Consider the following 23,775-nt stretch of genomic DNA (forward strand, 5'->3'; position numbering starts at 1 on the left):
AAGAGAAATCTATTTAGTTTTAAAGATATATGTTGCAATAGTTATTAGATTGAGACTGATAGAAAGAATAATATAGAATAATATAAAGTATCTTTATATCATATCTATTGTCTCATATGAAAACGTATACGGGAAGAGTTGTCTACTTTATCTTCTGGATTATATTATACTAATATATAAGTAATTGAAATATATGTAACAATAAACTATGACATCATAGGAAAAAGATGAAACTGAACTCATGTAGTTATTGACAACATTTTTTACATATAATGTTGCTCTTGATATTATATCTGAAAATGAGGATTTTGAACCAAAATCTGTTGAAGAATATCGACATAGAAAAGATTGGCTTCAGTGGAAATAAGCAATCGAGGCAGAATTAAACTCACTTTCAAAACGTCAGATTTTTGGACCAGTAGTCTGAACACTAGAAGGTGTCAAACCTGTGGGATACAAATGAATATTTGTGAGAAAAAAATGAAAATAATGAGGTCACGAGATATAAAGCAGGACTAGTTGCACAAGGTTTTCCACAAATACTTGATATTGATTATGAGGAGACGTATACTCCGATGGTGGATGCAATTACACTAAGATATTTAATTGGTCTGACTATATATGAAAGTCTGGATATGCATCTTATGGATGTAGTCACACCATATTTATATGGATCTCTTTGTAATGATATCTATATGAGAATCTCATAAAGATTTAAGGTACCTGAAATATATAAATCAAATTTTTGAGAATTGTATTCAATAAAGTTACATAGCTCATTATATGGATTGAAACAATGAGGAGGAATGTGGTATAATCGCCTAAGTGGATATTTGTTGAAAGAAAGATATCAAAATAATCCAATATGTCTGTGTGAGTTTATAAATAAATCACAGCCAGGATTTACTATTATAATTGTATATATTAATGATTTAAATATAATTAGAACTTCTAAAAAGCTTTCAAAGGTAATAGAATATCTTAAGAAAGAATTTGAGATGAAAGATCTCGAAAAAACAAAATTTTGCCTTGGTTTGCAAATTAAGCATTTAGCAGATGTGATATTTATTCATCAGTTAACTTATGTAGGAAACATTTTGAAAAGATTTTATATGAACAAATCATATCCATTGAACATTCCAATGGAAGTTTGTTCACTAAATGTTAAGAAAGATATATATCGACCTCAAAATGATAATAAAGAACTTCTTGGCCCTAAAGTGTCATATCTTAGTGCAATTGGTGCACTTATGTATCTTGTTAATAATACAAGATTTGATATTGCATTTTCAATAAATTTATTAGCAAGATACAATTCTTCTCCAATAAAAAGACATTGGAACAAAATTAAGCATATACTCCATTATCTCCAAGGAACGATCGACAAGAGTTTGTTTTATTCAAATAGATCACATTTTGATCTAGTTGGCTATGCAGATTATGGATATTTATTTGGTCCACAGAAAGCTAGATCTCAATTAGGTTATCTATTCACATATGGAGGAATTGTTATATCATGGGGATCAGCGAAACAAACCATAACAGTCACTTCCTCAAATCATGCTAAAATTCTTGCAATTCACGAGGCTAGTCGAGAATGTGTATGGCTAAGATAAATGACTCAGTACATTCGTAGAACATGTGGTTTGTCTTCTAGTTAAAGTCTCTCAATGATATTATACGAAGATAACACAACATGCGTATCCCAAATCAAGGAAGATATATTAAAGGAGATAGAACATAACAAATTTCCCCTAAACTTTTTCTACACTTATGATCTTGAAGAAAATGGCAACATCACTGTACAACAAATTTGTTCAAATGATAACCTGATAGACTTATTTACAATTGTTGTGATTAATATCCTAATTCTTTCAGAGTCATGTTGTTTGTAATGATACACATTGTTTTATGAATAAAATAATTGTTATTTCATTCTGGAATTTACTCATATCCAATAAACAAAGCTCCATGGTTATCTTATGTAAACTTAAGCAAGTATATGTGATATACAAGTGGATCATGCCTTAAGTGATAACCTAGATAGGTCTGTAGTATAAGGATTAAGGTGGGATACCTAATCCTGGTGACACTATAGATACAGCCCACTTTGTAGAATCATTCATGTGGAGACATATGAGCGGAGGTGTCCTATACAAAGAGTTTATATAAGATCGGACCACGAGATGACTAAACTCTGTATATAAAGCCGTTGATACTAGAAACTTACATCTCACCTAAATGACCATATGTGATACGACCTCAATTCTGAGTGTTTTGGGAACTCCTGCCTTTGAGGGCGATCCTTTGATTAGTATGGGTGAGAGTGGCCAGATTGCCAACTCAATATGCCTACCTTTTTGGAGACGTGTCTGATTTAGAATCTAGGAACTCAATACACAAGATGAAATTCAGTCATTCCCTGAAGCAGGGTAAGTAAGAGATTGATCCCTTAAGGGCTGATTCTGGGGCTTGAACATATTGGCCACAGCTTCTCTTTGGAAGAGAGGAATCAGTCATAGTAGGACTATGACTTATGTTCATTATAGGATTCAGTGGTACTTAAGGAGTCAGATGTAACTACAAGGGCATAACGGTTATTGGTCGAGTTGTACTTACGAGCGATTTATGAAGGGTTGTCGCACTGTTGATTGGTTAAGATGGATATACAATATATCTGTAGTAAGAAGAGTTCAGTTGTCGGTCTTTAGTGAAGTGTCTGGCAGTTAACGGATGGTGGATCCCGTGACTAAAGAGTTTAGTCAGTTATTCACGTATCGTTGGAGCTTTGAGCTAGAGGTCCATAAGGTCCCCTTGGTAGCTCAATGGATTCAGTTGAGGATCAGTTCTTGGTGTTAATTTGAAGTGTTCAAATTAACAAGAGGTAATTCGATTATATATGATATGATCGGTATAGTATATGAGATACATCAAGTGGAGGTTAATGTAAATGAGATTTACATTAAGTGTCATGGAATAGAAAAAGAGTTATGGTTTATATGTTTCATGAGATGAAATATTAAAACTATAGGTAATAAATATGGTATGATAAGTTGGTTATCATTTATATTTATAATAATATTAATTATTGGATAATTGTCTCTTTTTCTCTAATAACCAACTGAGTGGGAGGTTATTGGTGGTTTTATGGTAACCGTGAGTTAAAAAGAAAAATGTTTTCTTAATTTTAGTAATGTTGAAAATTGTTGTTTTTGAGATTTCCAATCTCGGAAAAATTCTCATGGGAAGTTGTCAAGTAAATTGGATTTACTAAGCAACAGCTTGGAGGTAGCTAAATGATCGTGGAGTATTCTTAGGCGATAGACACTCAACTAAACGATGAGCTAAACGATCGCATAACTTTTGCTAGACGATCGCTTAGTTTTTTCTAAATAATTGGACATCGACCTATACGATAGGTTCTTCCATCTCCCACTTTCTCAATTGTTTACATGATTGTGGTTTCCTCCATTGTTCTACCTCAAACCAAGTCCACTCAGAGCCCGCCCTCTGGATTCTCACACCAAGAATACCAAGGTAGCCTTTTTGGTGGTGTCATACTCAACTTGACACTATTGAGGTTCTATGGAGGCCATTCATTGTGTTCGGGGAGTTCATGACCTAGGTGATCGATGAGTTCAAGCTCGTAGTGTTCGTGTAGTGTAGAGGTCGTGTTGGACAAGCGTTCGAGTATTGCTATGTTGCTGTGATCGAGTGTTCGTGATCAAGGAGCTTATGATGAGTCTACAAAAGTGTGTTACTCTTGTCATTGATCTTTTGTAGAACATGCTATAATTTATGTATTTTTCACAACCAATTGTTTTGTTTGAGATTGTAATTGTAAATTTTATATACGATTGTAATTTGGAATGATCTTCCGCTGCTCATGGAAATCCTCGTGTTCGATTTCCTTCAACAAAGGCATTACCTACAGCAACCTTTGAAAATTTGGTGCACAATATTGGAATGTGGTGACTTAGAGATCTCAAGTGATGTTTCCATGAGGTGGAGTAAATATATTTTTTAAGAGTATCAGATTATATGAAATATATACTCTTTTTCCTTCACTAAGATTTTTTTCCAGTAGGCTTTTTCTTAGAAAGGTTTTAATGAAACAAATTTCATATATATAATGGGCATCTAAAGGAGAGTATTATAAATATGCTAAATTAGGTGTACTGTAGATGTCTATTATTAGTGTCCATTAGCCATGTGTCCCTATACACTATTAGTGTCCATGTAATTTACTTCTTACTTACCAAATTGCCTATAAATAGAGACATTTAATGGGTTTTGAAAGACACATTGGTAATCAATTCAAGAAGATTGGAGAAAGTGGAGAAATCCATTCTTTGTTATTTTGTTTACTTTTTGTTAGTTATTTATTTTATTATATATTTATATATTATATTATACTTTTTAAATATTTATTTATTTTATTATATATTATTATTATATTATATTTTCTCCATTTCTCGTTATGCACCATTGTGTTCCTCAAATTCAGAACAAACCTAGATTTATTTTAAATTAACAAGAGGCTTCAAGGGGTTTTTTTTTTTCCAATTATATAGTATATAAAGGAATTCAAAAGTAAACTAAGAGACGTATAAATAACGGCTTTTCCGTTTGTATGAATTTCTAATCAAATTTTGCATTTGTAATAGATAAAGCCAACTTTTAATTTGAATTTATTACATTTTTTTAAGGAAAAAAAACCATATATATATTTTTTTAGAATAGGTGATATTATTATACAAGGGATCCCACAGCTCGGGATCAAGCATCAAAGCGACAAAACACAAACAAAGACAAGGCAATAAAACCAAAACAAAGCCAATAGGATAAGACCAGAACAAAACCAATTCATAAACGCACACTCGCAAATCACCAGAGAGAAAGCAGAGAAAAGAACCCAAAATTCCACAAATTAGGGCTACAGCAAAATAGAGAACAACGTGAAGTTCAAAAAAAATATATATCCAAACACACACTAAATAAGACCAAGAAGATCAGCCCACCACCGACCTTTTTGACGATGTATTGTCACCTGCCACCGACATAAAAGAGCGATTAATCACGTAAATAAATAGATAAATAAATAAATAAACACATTGATGATGTAGTGTCACCTGCCACCGACCAATAATGAACTTCCATTTGGAAACCCAAGTCATATGTGGTCCCCATCTCCCAAACTAGCTAATATATATTAATACATTATTATAAGCTTTATCATTCATAATGAACATCCAATGCCTTCAATGCCATCCAACAAATTAACTCAATCTTAATAATATTTATACCAAAATAAATTAATCTTAATAGTTCAAAATGACTTCTAATATTATTTTACCTTAATCAGCAAATTTTGATGGAAAAAATGAAGCACTTTGATACTTAAATTTAAGATTTTGTCTAGTTCCTATTTGATTCCTAAATTTTAAAATATTATTTTTATAGTTCTTAAGTTTTGAGTTTTATTTCGATTTAGTCAGTAAGTTTCAAAATGGTACAATTTTAGCTTTGAAGTTTGAGTTTTGTTACGATTTAGTCCATGATAATTTTAAACTTTTAACCTCATTTTTCATTAAATACTAATTTTTAGTTTTTAATATTAATATCTATTGATTAATTTAAAATAATTAAGAAAATTATAGTTAATTAAGTTTCAATATTTTTTCATCACTATTAAAATTAATTAAAAATTTTACTTCATAATTATTTTAAATTTATTAATCAACATTAACGCCAAAGATTGAATTGAGTATTTGGTTAAAAATTGATATTAAAAGTGTAAATCTAAAAACCTATAAATTAAATTAAAATAAAACTCAAATCTCAACAATAAAATTATAATATTTTGAAATATAGGCATAAATTGAAACGAAACTCAAAACTTACAAACTAAAATGTAACATTTTGAAACTTAAAGACTAAATAGAGGCTAAATTCAAAACCTAGACACTAAGATTTTTCTTTTCCTTTTTAATATATATTTTCAAATGGGATAAATTTTTTTTGATAGTGTTTGTTTAATTAATGAAAATGAAAACAAATAAGAATTTGTATGAACATACTTTATTTCCCTCAGGAACACGTGGCACAAGATTACAAAAAAATGAGTGCTCGATTTAGGGTTGACAAAATTTCCTGCGGGGTCGGGTCCCTGTAGGGAATCTCGGTTTGATCGGGGATGGGGTCAAACCGGAGGGGCCCAATCCAGGGACGAGGATGGTATCCCCACCCCGACTCCGACCCCTATTAATCCCCGACTCCCATTTTATATATTTATATTTTTAATATTTATAAATATATATTTATAATATATAAAATAACTTATTCATATGTATGTTTATAACGTATACTATAGACTTATAGTGTTGTGAGCCCAATATTGAATATATAAATTCTAAATTTAAGCCCAAAAGTCAAGTCCAAACTTAAAAAAAAAAAAAAAAAACCCTAAATTTTGAAAACACACAAGCCCTACCTCGCCGACTTGCCGTTCAGTGTATTGAGTGAGCCGAGCGTGCGTCTCAGCGAGGGTTCGACTTTGTTCAGTCCATTTGTGAAGAGTGAAGTTTAGCTTCAGGCGTCCGTTCGAGTGTTCGACTTCGTTCAGGCATTCGTTCAGGCGTTCAGTCCCTTCGTTTAGGCGTTCGTTCAGTCCCTTCGATTTCGAGTTCGTTCTTCCGAGTTGGAGTTCTTCCGAGTTCAAGTTATTCCAAGTTCGTTCAGTTCAAGTTTGAGTTCGTGAAGACCTTTCATGCATCCGTTCAAGTTGGAGCCACTGCCAAGCCTGCCATTCGACTTCCAAGAGAGGATATCTGGAAAGGTAATGCTAATACATGAGATTAGTTTGAAAAATATTATGATTGTGTAAGGATATATTTTGATTGTGTTGTTTTGTTTTTCATTTGAAAAATAGAGATTTGTGTTGCTGTCTTAATCTGTCCGTTCAAGCCACTGCCGTCTGAGATCTGTTGCCGTTCAAGCCGGTAAAAATTTTATATAAATTAGTGTTTGTGTATGTTTGAATACTTTGAATTTTAGGCTTGGATATGTTTGAAAAGTATGTTTGAATGTTTTTAATTTTGTGGTTGAATACATTTGAAAATATTTGGAGTCTTTGTGTATGTTTATAGGTTGAAATCTTTGGTAGGTTGTATGCTTTGAAAATTAAGTCCAAGTCTAATGAGGGGTTTTTAAATTAAATCTTTGGTAGGTCGAAAATAATGTCTTCATCACCTTATTCAAATAAAGATTCTCTAAGTCCAATTCCAAGTCCAATCCCAGATTCAACCCCAAATTTAACTCCATGTTCCTATAATTTGAATGTTGATAATTGTGTTATTCTTGGTGAGGATATTGAGAATAGATCTTAAAGAGGAGAATGACATCGGTTGTTTGGAACCATTTTAAGAAACAAAAAATAGATGGAGTGGACAAGGCAGTTTGTAATTATTGCAAACGAAAATTAGAGGGTGAAAGTAAAAATAGAACCAAACATTTGCATGACCATATTAGGATGTGCCCATATAAAGGACAAAAGAACATACGACAATCCCTACTGAATCCCAACAGAGAGAAGAACAATACATTGAGTTTATATAATTTCGATCAGGAAGCCGCAAAAAAAGCATTAGCTAGGATGATAATAAAACATGAATATCCTCTCTCAATAGTTGAGCATGAAGATTGGAATTTTGTAATGTCATCCGACCATTATTTAAGATGGTGTCAAGAAACATGATAAAAAAAGAAGATTTTGAAAATTGATGAGACTGAAAAGTTAAAAAACATGATATTGCTGAATGAGATCAAAGGAAAAATTTCCTTTACAACGGACGTGTGGACTTCCAACCACCAAACAAAAGGTTATATGGTTGTCACTACACATTTTATTGATGATAGTTGGGTTTTACAAAACAAAATAATCAGGTTTATATATGTCCCTTCTCCACACACTTCTGAGATGCTTCATGAAGAAATAATGGAATGTCTATTAGACTGGAACATTGATCGAAAATTGTCATCTCTAACTATAGATAATTGTAGTACAAATGACTCCATGGTTAATATGCTTGTTGATAGTTTGTGTGGAAACTTAATATTGGATGAGAATTTATTTCATATGTGGTGTTGTGCTCATATTCTGAACTTAATTGTGAAAGATGGGTTGACAGTAATAGAAGATGAGATCAAAAGAGTACGTAGTAGTGTGTTTTTTGGATGCATACACAAAAAAAGAAGGAGAAATTTGAGGAAGTCAGTTGAATGTTTATGATAGTTAGATGTTGAGTCTTGATTGTTGTACAAGGTGGAATTACATATTTTATGTTACCCACTGCATTAAAGTACATGACTGTTTTTTATCGACTAAAACAACGAGAACCAAAGTATAAGTGTTTGCCTTTAGATCAAGATTGGGTATTAGCAAAAGAGATATGTGAGAAATTGAAAATATTTCATCACGTGACTGAAATATTTTCTGGATCCAAATATCCTATTATTAATCTTTTTTTCAAAAAATATTTGTATATTGAAATTGGCTATTTCTGAATGGACGAATTCTGGCATTCAAGAGATAAAAGACATGACTTCAAATATGATTTCAAAGTTTGATAAGTATTGGAAGAAAATTCATGGGGTAATGGTCATAGCTGCAGTTTTAGATCCATGTTACAAATTGAAATGATTGAGTTTTACTTCCCTAGAATTTATGGAGATAGTTTTTTTCTTGAGGTGGAAAGGATTAAAAAAAATTGTTCAAATTTGGAAACGGAATATCAGTTGAAGCATGAAGGTGAAGGTGATGAATATCGCTCTAAAAATTTAGATGGAACATCACAGAATATAGAATTTGATGATTTTAATGATTATGATTTATTTGTATCAAATTCTAATAATATGAATCAGAAGCAACAGTTTGATGCATATTTGGATGAACCTGTCTAGTTTGATGCATATTTGGATGAACCTGTCTTACTTCGATCATCTGATTTTGACATTTTGAGTTGGTGGAAATTGAATGGTGTCAAGTATTCCATTTTACAAGAAATTGCAAAAGACATATTATCCATTCCATTATCTAGTGTTGCATCTTTTAGTATCTGTGGTAGGATTGTAAGCCCACATCGTAACAAATTTCATCCAAAGACGATAGAGGCTTTAATGTGTGCTCGTTTTGACAATTTTGTTTATTTTGTTTTAGCTCTTTTTAGCATTTAATATATTAATAAATATTTTCTTATGACACTTTTTATTTTTTGTGGTCTAGCTTTTTTTTTTGTGACATTATTTGTTAATTACATTTTAAATGTAGGAACGAATAATACTCACAACTAAAGATGGGATGATGCCAAGAAAGGAGAAAGATTTGAATGGAAGTCACCGGTGGAGAGAGAAAGACGAGCAAACTTTATTTAATTGTATAAGACATTTGTCTTTAATTAACTTCCTTATTCAAACTTTATTTAATTTTAAGTTGTAATATTATTTAATGGATTTATGAGCTTCTAACTTGTGTTTATTGAATATATTAGTTATTAAATTTTGTTTATTTTTTGTGGATTAATCAAATTTCAAATAAAATCACTTCAATTAAAAAAAATGGAGAATCTCCGGGGGATCTAATATGGGATTCCCCACGGAGAATTAGTAGAGGAATCCCCGCTGGAAACGAGGAATGGGCCCCGCGAGGACCCCGTTTTCCCAACGACGAATCCCTGCCCCCCTCCCCACCGGGGAGGATGGGGAGAATTTCCCCCACGGGGTCGGGGACAGGGGACACTCCCCCGCCCCGGCCCTGTTGCCAACCCTAGCTTGACTTCTTGTCAAATCTTGCCATACTATATTCAACCAAAAAGTTCCGGTAATCAAAGTATTAGCTACGGTATATCGGTTGGGGTGGAGAAATTTTTTTTGGACGAATTTGAAAATTCAAGTTAGTCGGGTTGGTTATCTAAATTATTTGAATTGGGTCTCTAAACCAACTCAACCTTTAATTGGATTGGATTGGGTTGGGTTGTTGGGTTATTTATTTTTTTTCTTTTTTTAATATATATTTTTTATTAACTTAAAATATATAAATTTATCTACAACACATACTAATAACTGCAAATTTATAAAACTCAAATGTTAAATATCAAAATCCAATATATATATTACAAACTTCGAGAAAATATCATATAAAGATATATGACTTATAATATTTATAAGTTTAATATATATACTTTTTAATAATATTAAAAATTTGGAATGGGTTGAGTCAACCCGAATTTTAAAAAATGTATCCAAATCTAGCCCAATTTGCAAAAAAAGAAAAAAAAATGTCAACCCAATCCAACCCAAAATTAAAACTAACCCAACCTAATTTTTATAATTTAGGTTGGATAATTTGGGTTATTCGGATTGTCAGATCATTTAAAATATCATTTTAAAGTAATTTGCTTTAAAAAAAAAAACAAAATAAATGAAATCCATATTCGATTATACTTGGTCAATATCCAAATTTAATTCTTCGATAAAAATAATGATAATGATAGTATAAGCTTCTTAAATCTTTTTGGTAGATTTTTTTTAAATTGTATATTTTCTATGTTTTGGGCAAAAAAAATCTACCAAAAACATTTAACAACAAAATGGGAAAAACGAATTGGCCCAAAGGTTGGGCCGTTGTCACTATATTCAGATAGTTGAGAGCCCAGCCCACTACCCGAAGGAGCTCACATGTGGATGGCTTTATGTGTACGTTGTTTTTTGGTTGATAAAAGAAATAGTAAAATTTAAATTTTGATTTGAAAAAATGACAAAAAAAATCGAAATTATAAAAATACTAAAATGAATTTATATAATAAAAAATACTAATTAATAAATGATAAAATTAAATAAAATATACAGTTTGTTAGATATTAATATATATAAAATTTTAAGTAAAATCCTAAGATAAAAAGTTTTAATCCGAATTTAAAATAATAAAAAAATAATTGAAATAATGTAAAATCTAACAATATATTATAAATTAAAATCAAAGTAGTTATAAACAAATTAAAGATGGATCCATTTGAAATATTTTCTAAAAATGGTTAAATCAAATCAAAACCGATAGTTAATTTAAATCAATTAGGGGAGAAAATAAGGAAGAGATTATTTTATATTAAATTAATTCGTGAAGTGGTTGTCAAGATACAATTTGAATATTAAAAATAAATTCAAATTTCAAAAGAGGGCAAAAATTACAAAATGATACTAATTTTCAATTTTGAAATTTGATCTGTTAGATTATAATATGATTAATTTGGTTATTAATCAAGCACTCCAATTATATTGCATTTATATCCCAATTTTTAATCAAGCTCCACTGACATTGTATTTATATCTTGGTTATTGATAAAGCTCTATACTTACATATTTAATATTCCGGACATATGAACCAACTAAGGACAAGTCATGTATTATCAAAATTTCAGCTAAAACAGTGACTAGATATGAAATATGTATAATTGAATCTAATAACATATACAAAACAATTTAAATCTTAAAAAATATGGAAAAAATATCCGCTTAATTTATTAATAATATATATAAAATAATGAAAAACAATTCAAACATTTGAATAATCAAAATTGAAAAACCTAGATATTTAATTCAAGTAGGATTAATTCGAAGTTAAATAAAATCTAAAATAATAATAAAATCTATATGATAGTTTCATAATAACAAAAACGAACTAGACAAGGGATAAAACATGTATTTGAAAATTTGTGATCATGTACATATTAGATGAGTTACCACAAATCTTATTATTCGATGGTTTTATCATTTTTCAAAATTAAACCTTAAAATCTCACGCTTCAATTCTTTTTGTTTTTTCTTCATAAATCTAAATAGAGAGATTATTAATTTCTTTTATCCTAATTGTATCAATTTTAACTTAAAGCTTTCAATTTTGTCGATTTAAACCTCAAATAGCAATTTACACCATCAGTTCAGCAGTCTCTATTAGATAGGCTTTCTGCACTTGCTCAAATCGTGTATTGCTCTATGATGTGTACTCGTTTGTATTTTTTTTTTATTTTTATTTTTTTAAAATAAAATTGCTAACAATATTGTAGTAGAATCGTGCAGAGTGTTTTCAATAGAAGGATAAGGCAATTTTAGGGCGTTTGTTTAGTAGTTGATGAATAATTATGAATGTGAAATTTTAAAATTAATTTTAATAATAAAAAAATAAACTTAATTAATCATTATTATTTTAATTATTTTAAAATAATTAAAATAATATTTTATAAATAAAAGTGTAAAATTTGAAACATGATTAACAAAATTCAAATTTTAAAAATAAAATTATAACATTTTGAAATTTAAATACTAAATTGAAATCAACTCCAAAACATAATTTAAATACTAAATTGAAATCAACTCCAAAACATAAAAGAATAAGAAAATTGTAGCATTTCAAAATTTAGAAATTTAATAAAAAGTAGGTAACAATGTATAAATTATAACTATTAGAGTCAAAATCTAGATTTTTAAAATAATGTTATTTTAATAAAAAAATATAAAAATATAATTGAAGCAAAAATAATGATAAAAATAGGGTTATTGAATCGTGGACCGGTACACGATTAAGGAAAAATGTGAACTTAGTCCACGAGTATTTAAATAAATTATGGACCTAAATCGTGTATTCGATCTACAATTTTAAACTCCACATTAATGTTACATTCGAGACTTTACCATATAATATGCCACGTTGGAAATCGTGGATCCATCCATGAGTTTCATTAAAAAAAAAAAAAAAAAAAAAACTTTGTTTCACTATCACTTGTGATTATCAGTCGAGCATGATCAATTTTGGACAAAACCCGATTCTTTATTTCAGTGAAGAAAGAAAAACAGAGAAAGAAACGAAACATGATGAAACAACAACAAAAAATTGACAAACTAAGAAAGAAAAAAAAAACATTAAAAAATAAGAGAGAGAGAAGGAAGAAACAAAACAATGGAGATCGAGAAAGAAAAGAGTAAGCAAAAAGGAAGAAGAAGAGAAATGATATAATGAAAAAAAGAGAAAAAAATCTAATTTGTTAGGTGAGAGATGAGAGAAAGAGAGTGAAAAGAAGAGAGAGTATGAAAAAGTTGAGTGAATTTCTTGGGTGTGGGAGAGGAATAAGAGAGAAAATACAATTAATGATAATTATTTTAGAAATTTAAAATCGTTTTCTCCAAAAAAAAAAATTTATTATTGTCCATGATTTTAAGCATTAATGAGATATAACAACATATGTTTGACAAACTAATTCTCATCATTTCTTTTATACACGATTTTTTAAAAATTAATGGACATATATAATATAATATATATATATATATATATTTTTATGATATTAATTATATTAATTTTTTTTGAAAATTTATTTTAATAAATAATATTAAAATCTTACATGGCATTGTGACTGCCACGTGGAACTTACATTCCTCAACTCTATTTTTTGTCACTATTTATAAAAATAACACTATCTATGACTAGAAAGATATGTATTTTTTTTTCTTTTCATATTTTTTGTTATTATTATAAAGACAGATGGCAGCTAGTTGGGTTGTTGAGAGTTGACATGTCTGAATGCAGGTGGCGTAGAGGTAGAGCTCCACACTAAGACTATGACACGACACAATACAATCGAAGAAACTTCTCGAATCTACCTTACAAACTACATTTAATCATTAATTTAATCTCTAACTTATTTTACTACATATCTTTATTACATTTTTTATCTACCAAAAATAAATTTAACTTCTTGGGGTTATTATGTTTCATTCAATCTCAAATAACTATAAAGTTGTCCTTACACGTTAAGCTAAAATTAGTTCATTGCACTTGGGGGAGAGAGTGAAAATTTTACCATACTATCTTCATTTATGGTATATTATTTTAAAAACTGATTTTTTTTTTTTTTTTTAAAGATAGAGTGAGATCTAATTTACAAATATTTATGAAAGAAAATTTATAGTGTGAATAAGAGAAATATACTATTTTCGTGACGATTATTCTTATTGACGTATGATGTTTCAACCAAATAATTACTCAATACATTAGTTATATTAAACTTTTCATTGGTTTTTTTAGTTTTTATTTTTTATTTTTATCCTTTATATTGTTCAATTAGTTTATTGCTTTTATTAATGTTTTTTTTGTGGTGTTTGATTTATTAATTTAATTAGCATACCATTTTAATAAATAATAAATTAGTAATTACAATACGTGGAGAGAAGGTTTCAAACTTATAATCTTTTGGTAAAATACACCTTTTTTTCTTTCTTTCTTTTTTCCTTTTTTTTTTTCATCCGATAAAGTTATTGTAATTAGAGTATAAGGTGGGAAAATCGAATCTCTGACTTCAAGATCGATAGTATAACTATTATGTCAGTTGAACTACACTCATGTTGATAAAAATACACATTTCTTGAACAACTAAAAATAAAGAAGTGTAATTGACACCTTTCAAATGAAGTATAGAGTTTAAAATGTCGATGGTTTCAAATTTATAAAAGTTGATAAAAATATCAATAAAGTGTGAACATTAGTAGATATTGATATGAACCAAGGTGTCCTCGTATTACCTTTAGGACCAATCACACATTCAATGGTCAAGAAGTTACAATTAGTACTAAATTATTCTTGTATATAGATAGTGATGGACTCAATTGAGAGGATTCAAGAAACACAAATTCATCTGAAGCTTTAAATAATGACTTCATTTGATGCTACAAGATGAAATCAATTGAGCTTGGTTAAAGTTTATTAGTGTTGTTTTATTAGCAAACATACCTTGTATTTTGATAATTTCATTTTTGAACTTATATATGTGTTATTTGGGATTTTATAAATTTTATTATGTATTTTTTAGTTAGGGGTAGAATGGACTTCAAAACCTCTTTGGTCAAGCAAGATAAGTCTTAAGCGTTGAAGGAGAACACAATCCGATAGTTTTGAGTTTTCAAATTATTTTCTGAATGAAAATTCTCTAATAGATGACAAAGTCTCATCCTTACTTTGCAATTCTTGAATTAGAGTTGCATGTCAAGAACAATGTTTGATAAACTTGCTTGTGGAGTATTCAAACTTGGAATGAGGAACAATTCTTCTTTTCTCTTGATCTTTGATCAAAAGAGAATTCAAATCTAATCATTATCGTTGGGTCGTGCAAAATTGATTTGGGAGTTATAGAATTTGATATTAGGAGTTTAAAAAATAAAAATATTTAATTTAAATTACTAGTATTTTCACATCAAATATTTTTGAAAAACTCACAAAAGCAAACATTAAAAAAATATATATTTAAATTAATAAATAAATAGTTTACACCTTTTTAACAACTTACAATATATATATATATATATATATTTCATGAATTTATTTTATCCCTCGTATCACTATGTCCAACCATAAAAATGTAAAATCTTAATTAAAAATAGACACGTTGGAATATAATTATTAACCGAAAGTAAATGGAGTAGAATTAGTTTAAACTTTATTTTCTTCACACACTATCATTCTTTTGTTAGGTTTACGCACCCCGAACGATCCTTATAGCTTTGCAAAAACATCCTTCGATTGTGGTAATTTTTTGGTGGTCATGTAATTTCTTTTTCTTTTTTGTTCTTTTTGAGAAATTCATGTAATATCTTTTTCTTTTTTGTTCTTTTTGAGATATTCATGTAATATTACACAAACCGACAAACCCAAACTCATTTCTTGACTTTATATGTTTATGGTAATGTTTTTTTGCAACAAATCTTAGTAAATTCCAAATATGTTTTCTTTATATATCATCTCTTTCTCTCTCTCTCTCTCTCTTTTGTCTTTACTTTTAGTTAACAAACAATTTTAAAATATCCATCTTTATTCTCTTCACAATAATACCTTCATTACATTACACTAAATAAAATTAAAGTTTAGATTTCATTTTGCTTTAAATCTCATTTTATTCTCTCTTTTTTTTTTAATATTGTTCTATTTTGATTCTTAAAATTTAAAATTATCTAGATGTAGATTTTAAAGTTTGTTCTATTATCATCATTAAACTTTAAAACTTTATAAAAGTCTTTCTTATATTGTTTTTCTAGCTTAAATTTACTTTGCCAAATGTTTATTCCTAATTTATTTGACTAGAAACCAATAATTGTATTAACATATTTATGCGTATACTTGAAGCTAGATTTTTAATTATTAAAATTATAATAAGAGTATGGGTCAAAATAGTTTTTTTTTTAGTTTGAGAATTAAATATACAATTTAAAAATTTAGAGACAGAAATGAAACAAACTTGGAAAGTTTAAGGATTAAAAGTAATCATTTTGAAACTTTTAGAATAAAAATATGATACATTTGATAACTTAGGAACCAAAATAAGATTTAAACCAATAATTTAGGTGCTAATTATTTATGTCTCATTTGGTAACAATTTTGTTTTTGAAAACTAAGCCTATGGACACTACTTATACCTTCAATTTTTTTTTTTTGTTATCTACTTTTCACCAATGGTTTAAATACCAAACCAAAATTTGAGAACTAAAAAAGTAGTTTTCAAAAAGTAGTTTTTGTTTTTAGAATTTGACTAAGAATTCAACTATTGTATTTAATAAATATGCAAATCATTGTAAGAAATGTAGATGAAATAGACCTAATTTTTAAAAACAAAAACAAAAAACCAAATGGTTAGCAACTGAGCCTTAGTTTTTAATTTTTAGTTTTTGATTTTTGATTTTTGAAAACTTAAATTATAAACATTACTTCTACTCCATCTATTGTTTTATTTGTTTTTCTATCCACTTTTTAGAAGGGTTTTAAAGACCAAGTCAAAAATTGAAAATTTTAAAAATATAGTTTTTGCTTTTAGAATTTGACTAAGATTTTAAATATTCGAATCTCGTTTGATAACCATTTGATTTTTTAAAATTAAGTCTCTAAATACCATTTTCCTCTATTGGTTTCTATGTTTTATTGTCTACATTTTAGGCATGTTTTAAAATCTAAGCCAAAATTTAAAAACTAAAAAAAAGTAACTTTAAGAAACTTTTTATTTCTTGAAAATTGTCTAATCATTCAAATGTTTATATAAAAAATACGAAAACCATGAATAAATTTTTTTAAAAAAACTAACACAAATGAAAACCATGGTAGGAAAATTGTAAAAAAAAACTAAAAAGAAATGGTTATAAAATGGCTTTAATTTTTAAAACTGAAAACAAAAAAGCATAAATGATTATCATTCAAATGGTTTTTTTTTTTGTTTAAACACTCTTTTCAATTATGAAAATCCAAAGCTACTATTTACTAAAGATTTAAAGCCAAGAGGCAAGAACTTTAATTTATTACACACTTTTTTAAAGATTACAATGACTTAACATACACAACTAAAATTGATGAATAAAGGTATAATCTAACTAAAAACAGTGAGAAATGTGAAATTCTTAAAAAAGGTGAAAAATGTGACAAAATTGAAGAAGAAAGCTTGCAACAATTATGGGACGTTACCTACCTACAAAAAAAAGGTAATATATATATATATGTCTGTATGTATATATATGTATATATGAAAGAAATAAGGAAATGTCTAGAAAATCAAGAAACCTCCAAAGGTTTCTCAATAAAGGCTGATTTTCTTCTTTTTCCCGAGAATTGATTGAAGACTCAATTTCTAGTACGGAAGGGAATAAGACTTTTAAATTAATTTTAAATGAATAAAGATATAATATTTAATAATTTTGAATCTTATGCGGTGATTTTAATTATTTCAGAATATTTTTATTAAAAATATATTAAAAACCTTTTTTTGAAAAAATTTATAAAATTGTGAAGTCTCCATCTGATTTATAAGATAACATGAGTTAATATCTCAAAATTAATTGACCATGTAAGAATAACTCGTGTATATTTTAAAAATTGTGAAATTTCTTGTCCCCTCTACCTTTTTAGCATTCTGGAAGGGCAACTTCGTGCTGCTTTAGAAATGAGAGAATTTCATAAAGTCAATATACAACATAGATGTAGTAAGTTACTAACTAGTCTAATTTATTGAATGTGAACTCAAAACATCTCCTTTAGGGGTATGTAAAGGAAGATAAAAGAAAATCGATCTAACCGTCCAAAATCGATTGAACCAACATCCATCAGTTAGTTTAGAGAGTAATCTCTATTGTTCTTTTTCCTTTCTGCCCATATCTTACATTCTTCTTTCTCCTTCTCTCCTTCTCTCCTCTTTTTTCTCTCTATTTCCTACGTACTTTTATAGTCAATTAATTAATGACAGACACCGACCGCTCGTGTGATTAAGCAGTCAGTGCCTCCAACCATTCCAAAACTAATGTCGATCGATCCATGTATGCTCCTAACCTAAATCACCACATCCTAGATTAAGGGGCTATTTGTTTTGCTGGAATGAAATGAACTTAAAATGGAATATAATTCAAAACCCATATTTAGATTAACTCATTCCATTCCCATAGCTTTTAACTCAACCCTCCTTTAATTTTCCACAATTTTCACGCTTCACGATCCCATTTCTATTTCATCATCGTTATATATATTTTAACACTCTTTTAATTTTCAGTAATTTGATTATATTTCAGCCTTCCAAATAACTTAAAAGTAAAATAAACATATTTACGGTCTATTTTTTTTTTTAATCCATCTAGAGTTGTCAACTAAATTTTAATTATCTTTTTTATGTGGGATTAGAAATGACTAATAAAAAGATGATGCAAACTAATTAATTATCTACACGTATGTGGTGATTGAGCAGTTCACAGTGTGTCCTCTCGAAAAAACTACCGCTAGAAAATTCTTTTCCCCTTTACTCCTCTACTTCTTTTCTCTGTTACATCCTCCTTCCTCAAATACAGACACTAAACTTATTAAGTTTCCATATCATTTTCTCTCTATATAAACCTCCCTTCTCCGCCAAATCCAACTCAACAAAACTCTCATCTTTCTCATGGCTCCACCAAGCTTAACCAAAAACGCCATAAACATAATCCCCAGCTTGCTAGACACTCCCTCATCCAATCTCTCAATAACCTTAAAAGGCTCGGAATTTCTTGCCAATGGCCACCCAATTCTCACCCATGTCCCTTCAAACATCATCTCCACTCCTTCCCCCTTCAAAACAAACAACTCCCTCGGCTGTTTTGTTGGGTTCGATGCTAATGAGCCCAGAAGCTCCCACTTAGCTCCCATTGGCAACCTCACAGATATCAAATTCTCAAGTCTCTTCAGATTCAAAGTCTGGTGGACCACCCACTGGGCCGGCACTTGCGGCCGTGACATCCAACACGAGACACAGATCATGATCCTCGACACAAATCATCACGGCCGTCCGTTTGTCCTCTTACTTCCCATCTTAGAAGGAGCCTTCAGATGTTCCTTACGTCCTGGCGATGACCATGATGACAGCGTGGCGATGTGGGTCGAAAGTGGGTCCACCACTGTCCAAGCGTCTCGGTTTAGAAGCTGCTTGTACATGCAAGTCGGCGAAGATCCATACACTTTGGTCAAAGAAGCAATGGAGGTGGTCAAACTCCATTTGGGGACGTTTAAACTTCTACAAGACAAAACCCCACCTCCCATTGTGGATAAATTCGGGTGGTGTACATGGGATGCATTCTATCTTAAGGTGAACCCTCAGGGGATTAGGACAGGTGTCAAGTGTTTAGTGGATGGTGGCTGTCCACCGGGGATGATTCTGATTGATGATGGGTGGCAATCTATTGCTCATGATGCTGATTCTATCACAGATCATCATCAGGAAGCCATGGATCTAACGGCAGCAGGGGAACAGATGCCTTGCAGGCTAATCAAATTTGAAGAGAATTATAAGTTCAGAGACTACGAAAGTCCTGGTAAGGGCTTTGATGTAGGGATGGGTGGCTTTGTGAGGGACTTAAAGGAAGAGTTTAGGACCATTGAGCATGTGTATGTGTGGCATGCGCTTTGTGGGTATTGGGGAGGGATTAGGCCTAATGTCCCTGGAATGCCCCTGTCAAGGGTCATTACTCCTAAGCTGTCACAGGGGTTAGAGAAGACAATGGAGGATTTGGCTGTGGACAAGATTGTCAATAATGGGATTGGATTGGTCCCGCCTGAACTGGCTCACAAAATGTACGATGGACTTCATTCCCACCTCCAGTCGGCGGGTATCGACGGCGTTAAGGTTGATGTTATTCATGTAAGATGTCTGAAAACTCCACCCCTTTGCTATCCTGCATTCGTTTTTTCCATTAACAAAGTTTAAAAGTAATGATATAGATGATATTTAGTAATAAAACAAGTTGGACAGTTCAGAAGTTACATTCAAAGCATTATTTATAATCTAGTTATGATGATTGAAGTTTTTTTTTTTTTTTTTTTTTTTTTTTTTTTTTTTTTAATGAATACCAAGTAGAGAGTTCAAATAACCCGAGAATCAAACAACCCAAACTATTCCATCCAAAAAATAAGGATTGGGTTGGGTTAGTTTTGTTTTTGAGTTTGGTTGAATTAAACTCTCTCTATTTGTGTTGGGTTGGCTAAAAAAAATTTGGGTTAACCCAACCCGAATTATATATATATAAATAAAATATATTATATACATTACTATTTTTTTAAAAAAAATTTGATTACATGTATTCATTAATTCGTAATTTTAAATATTTTTCTTTTAAAATTGTTATGATATTTGTTTTTATTTAAAATTTATAATAAATATCTTAACTATTTGGTATTTAGCATTTGAATTTTACGAGTATAAATTTACATATTTTTAATTAAAAAAAAGTTATAATCTGACAACCCAACCAACTCGAATTTTAAGATTGGGTTTGGTTAGAGACTTTATTTGAGTTCTTTGGGTTGCCAACCCAATCAATCCGAATTTTTTGGTTGGTTTAAAAAACACTCTCAACCCAACCAATGTACACCCCTGATAACAAAACCATGTCAGCTAGCTCACGCGCTCAGATAGGGCCGGTCATTTTCCCTTTCTCAGTCAGGTAATTATATTATGAGACGATAATGTATCAAATGGATTCTTGCGAGCATCCATGAATTGGGAACTTACTTCATTTTTCCATGAGATGGGTCTCAATATAGTTGCTTTTTCAGTCTTGAATTAAAAAGCAGTCATAGAAATTTCCAGTATTTCCTCTAGCTTATATCTACTGTAATGGACAGAATTTCCAATACAGCGTTGAATCAACGTCACCCGTCTTCCTGGAAGACCTGTTTGATGAGATATGTTATTCTTCTTTTCTCTCTGTTTGCATTGGTTGGAATGTTTCTAATTCCTGCTTTTGTAATCAATCATGCAGTTGCTTGAAATGCTATCAGAGGAATTTGGAGGTCGAATCGAGCTGGCTAAAGCTTATTACAAGGCACTCACTTCGTCTATCAAGAAACATTTACAAGGAAATGGGGTTATTGCTAGCATGGAGCATTGCAATGACTTCATGTACCTTGGAACAGAGGCCATAGCACTTGGACGTGTTGGTATGGAAATACCACCCACCAATCCTACTTTCTGCTAAATTTTACAACTCACTGTCAATCCTTTGTATGTTTATATTATTATCTGTTTACAGGAGATGATTTCTGGACAGTGGATCCTTCTGGAGATCCATATTGGCTACAAGGATGTCACATGGTACATTGTGCCTACAATAGCTTGTGGATGGGCAATATAATTCACCCAGATTGGGACATGTTCCAATCCATGCACCCTTGTGCTGAATTCCACGCAGCTTCAAGGGCCATCTCCGGTGGACCAATCTATGTAAGTGACTCAGTCGGTAAGCATAACTTCAAGTTACTCAAAAGGTTAGTTTTGCCTGATGGGTCAATTCTGCGATGCCAACACTATGCACTTCCTACCAGAGACTGTCTGTTTGAAGACCCTCTTCACGATGGCAAAACCATGCTAAAAATTTGGAACCTCAATAAAGTAAGACAAAACAATCCCTACCCTTGACCATATCTTTTCAATTCACAAGCCTATATCTCGTTTTAATGCTCAAATTTTGGTTGCGGCAATTAACCAAACACCTCGTGGTCAATTTCCAACAGTTCACAGGCGCATTGGGTTTGTTTAATTGCCAAGGAGGAGGGTGGTGTCCCAAGACAAGGAAAAACAGAAGGACATCCGAGTACGCACGCACACTAACCTGCGTCGCTGGTCCAAAAGATATTGAGTGGAACAATGGGGAAAATCCCATTTCTCTGAAGGGAGTGAACTTGTTTGCTATATACATGGTTCGAGACGAGAAACTAAAGCTATTGAAGACATCAGAGAATTTAGAATTTACCATTGCCCCATTAAATTACGAACTGCTTGTAGTTTCCCCTGTCACAATTTTATCGAAACCAAACATGGAATTTGCTCCAATTGGATTGGTGAACATGCTGAATTGTGGGGGTGCGATACAATCACTAGAAATTGATGAAAATGAAGGTTTGGTAACAGCCGGGGTAAAGGGTTGCGGAGAGATGAGAGTGTTCGCTTCGAAGGAGCCGAGAAACTGCAAGATCGACGGAAAAGATGTAGAGTTTGAATATGATGATGATGATAAAATGGTGAAGATTCAAGTCCCATGGCCGAGCTCTTCGAGATTGTCCATAATTGAGTATCGGTTTTGAGGTTCGGTGAACTCTGTTCTTCGAAAACTTCGTTTGCGAATTGCGGTCGTCGAGTATCGATCCAGTTTCACACTCTTTATAAAAGAGCGACGCGCTAATCAATATGCAATGAAGTTAAAAATTTAAGAAATATATAAATATATAAAATCCCGGGTGCTGCGTGTTTTTACTTTTTGTTAATAATAATTTTGGATTTAGATGCACGTTTTTTAGGTTTTTTCTTTCCATTTTTTGACAAACGGCACTTTTTAGTTTTTGTTATTTTGATCTTTTAGTTAATTTTAATATTAGTGTCTGTATTCCTTTTAAATGATCATTTAGGTTCTTTTATTTTAATTTTATCAAAATTTTAGAATTATGTTTGATTTAAAAATGTAATCATAAGTTTGTATGAAGGGATTTTTATTAGGAGATTCTCAAAAATAGAAAAATAACGAAGCTTGATTTTTATTAGGAATATTTTTAAAAATAAAAAATAATGCAAATTATTTACATAAAATAACAAAATTTAAATTTTGATAGAAGTTGTTAGAAGTCTATTTACCTATGTTTCCATACTCTGATATTTTTTTTATAGGTAATTTTTTTATTACCTATATCATAACGGTATCACAAATGTTTGGAATTATTTACTTCCACATGGTTCAAATTTTTTTGCAATCCCATATATATATATAGATTAAATAGTATATCAATAAATCAATAATTTTTTTGTCATATTAACTTAACATGTATATCTATTCGGTGACAAATTTAGTTTAGATTTAAAGATATGATTTTTTTACCAAAATTTTGTTATATTCGAAATTTTTTATTTTATATCTTTTTATTATTTTTATTTGTCAATTCACCTATTTTTATTCTAATTTAATAGTAGGAGTTATTTTTAAGTTTTATTGAAATTACAAGGATTAAAATTTGACATTTGAAAGTATAAGGGACTAAAATGGGACCATCATCAAAATACATAGATTAAAATGATATTTAATCTAAATTTTATTTGCAATGAAATATATTTTAAAAAATTACAAACAAAATAAATGAAATATCTTTTTTGCCCTCATTTAAAATTTGATCCGCTAATAGCGAGTGCAGTTACA

At 30.2% G+C, this 23,775-nt stretch overlaps 1 protein-coding gene across 1 annotated transcript; it reads left to right on the plus strand.

The window, feature by feature from the left end:
• The first annotated feature begins 18,891 nt into the window (after positions 1-18,891).
• Positions 18,892-22,878, plus strand: LOC120082791 (galactinol--sucrose galactosyltransferase-like). Its single transcript, XM_039038102.2, has 4 exons — positions 18,892-20,234; positions 21,355-21,532; positions 21,625-21,983; positions 22,106-22,878. The coding sequence occupies exons 1-4, from the start codon at positions 19,005-19,007 to the stop codon at positions 22,673-22,675; spliced, it is 2,337 nt and encodes a 778-aa protein (XP_038894030.1). The 5' UTR covers positions 18,892-19,004; the 3' UTR covers positions 22,676-22,878.
• Positions 22,879-23,775: the final 897 nt, after the last annotated feature.

Source organism: Benincasa hispida, chromosome 8, assembly GCF_027475165.1.
Source record: "Benincasa hispida cultivar pf3 chromosome 8, pf3_genome.v1.1, whole genome shotgun sequence".
Lineage (NCBI taxonomy): Eukaryota > Viridiplantae > Streptophyta > Magnoliopsida > Cucurbitales > Cucurbitaceae > Benincasa > Benincasa hispida.

What these genes read in the sequence shown, in the direction of transcription:
- LOC120082791 (XM_039038102.2), top strand. Translation starts at nt 19,005, where the DNA reads ATGGCTCCACCAAGCTTAACCAAAAACGCCATAAACATAATCCCCAGC. An exon ending in TTAAGGTTGATGTTATTCAT is followed by an intron (nt 20,235 to 21,354) that starts GTAAGATGTCTG and finishes TCAATCATGCAG; the next exon opens with TTGCTTGAAATGCTATCAGA. An exon ending in CATAGCACTTGGACGTGTTG is followed by an intron (nt 21,533 to 21,624) that starts GTATGGAAATAC and finishes ATCTGTTTACAG; the next exon opens with GAGATGATTTCTGGACAGTG.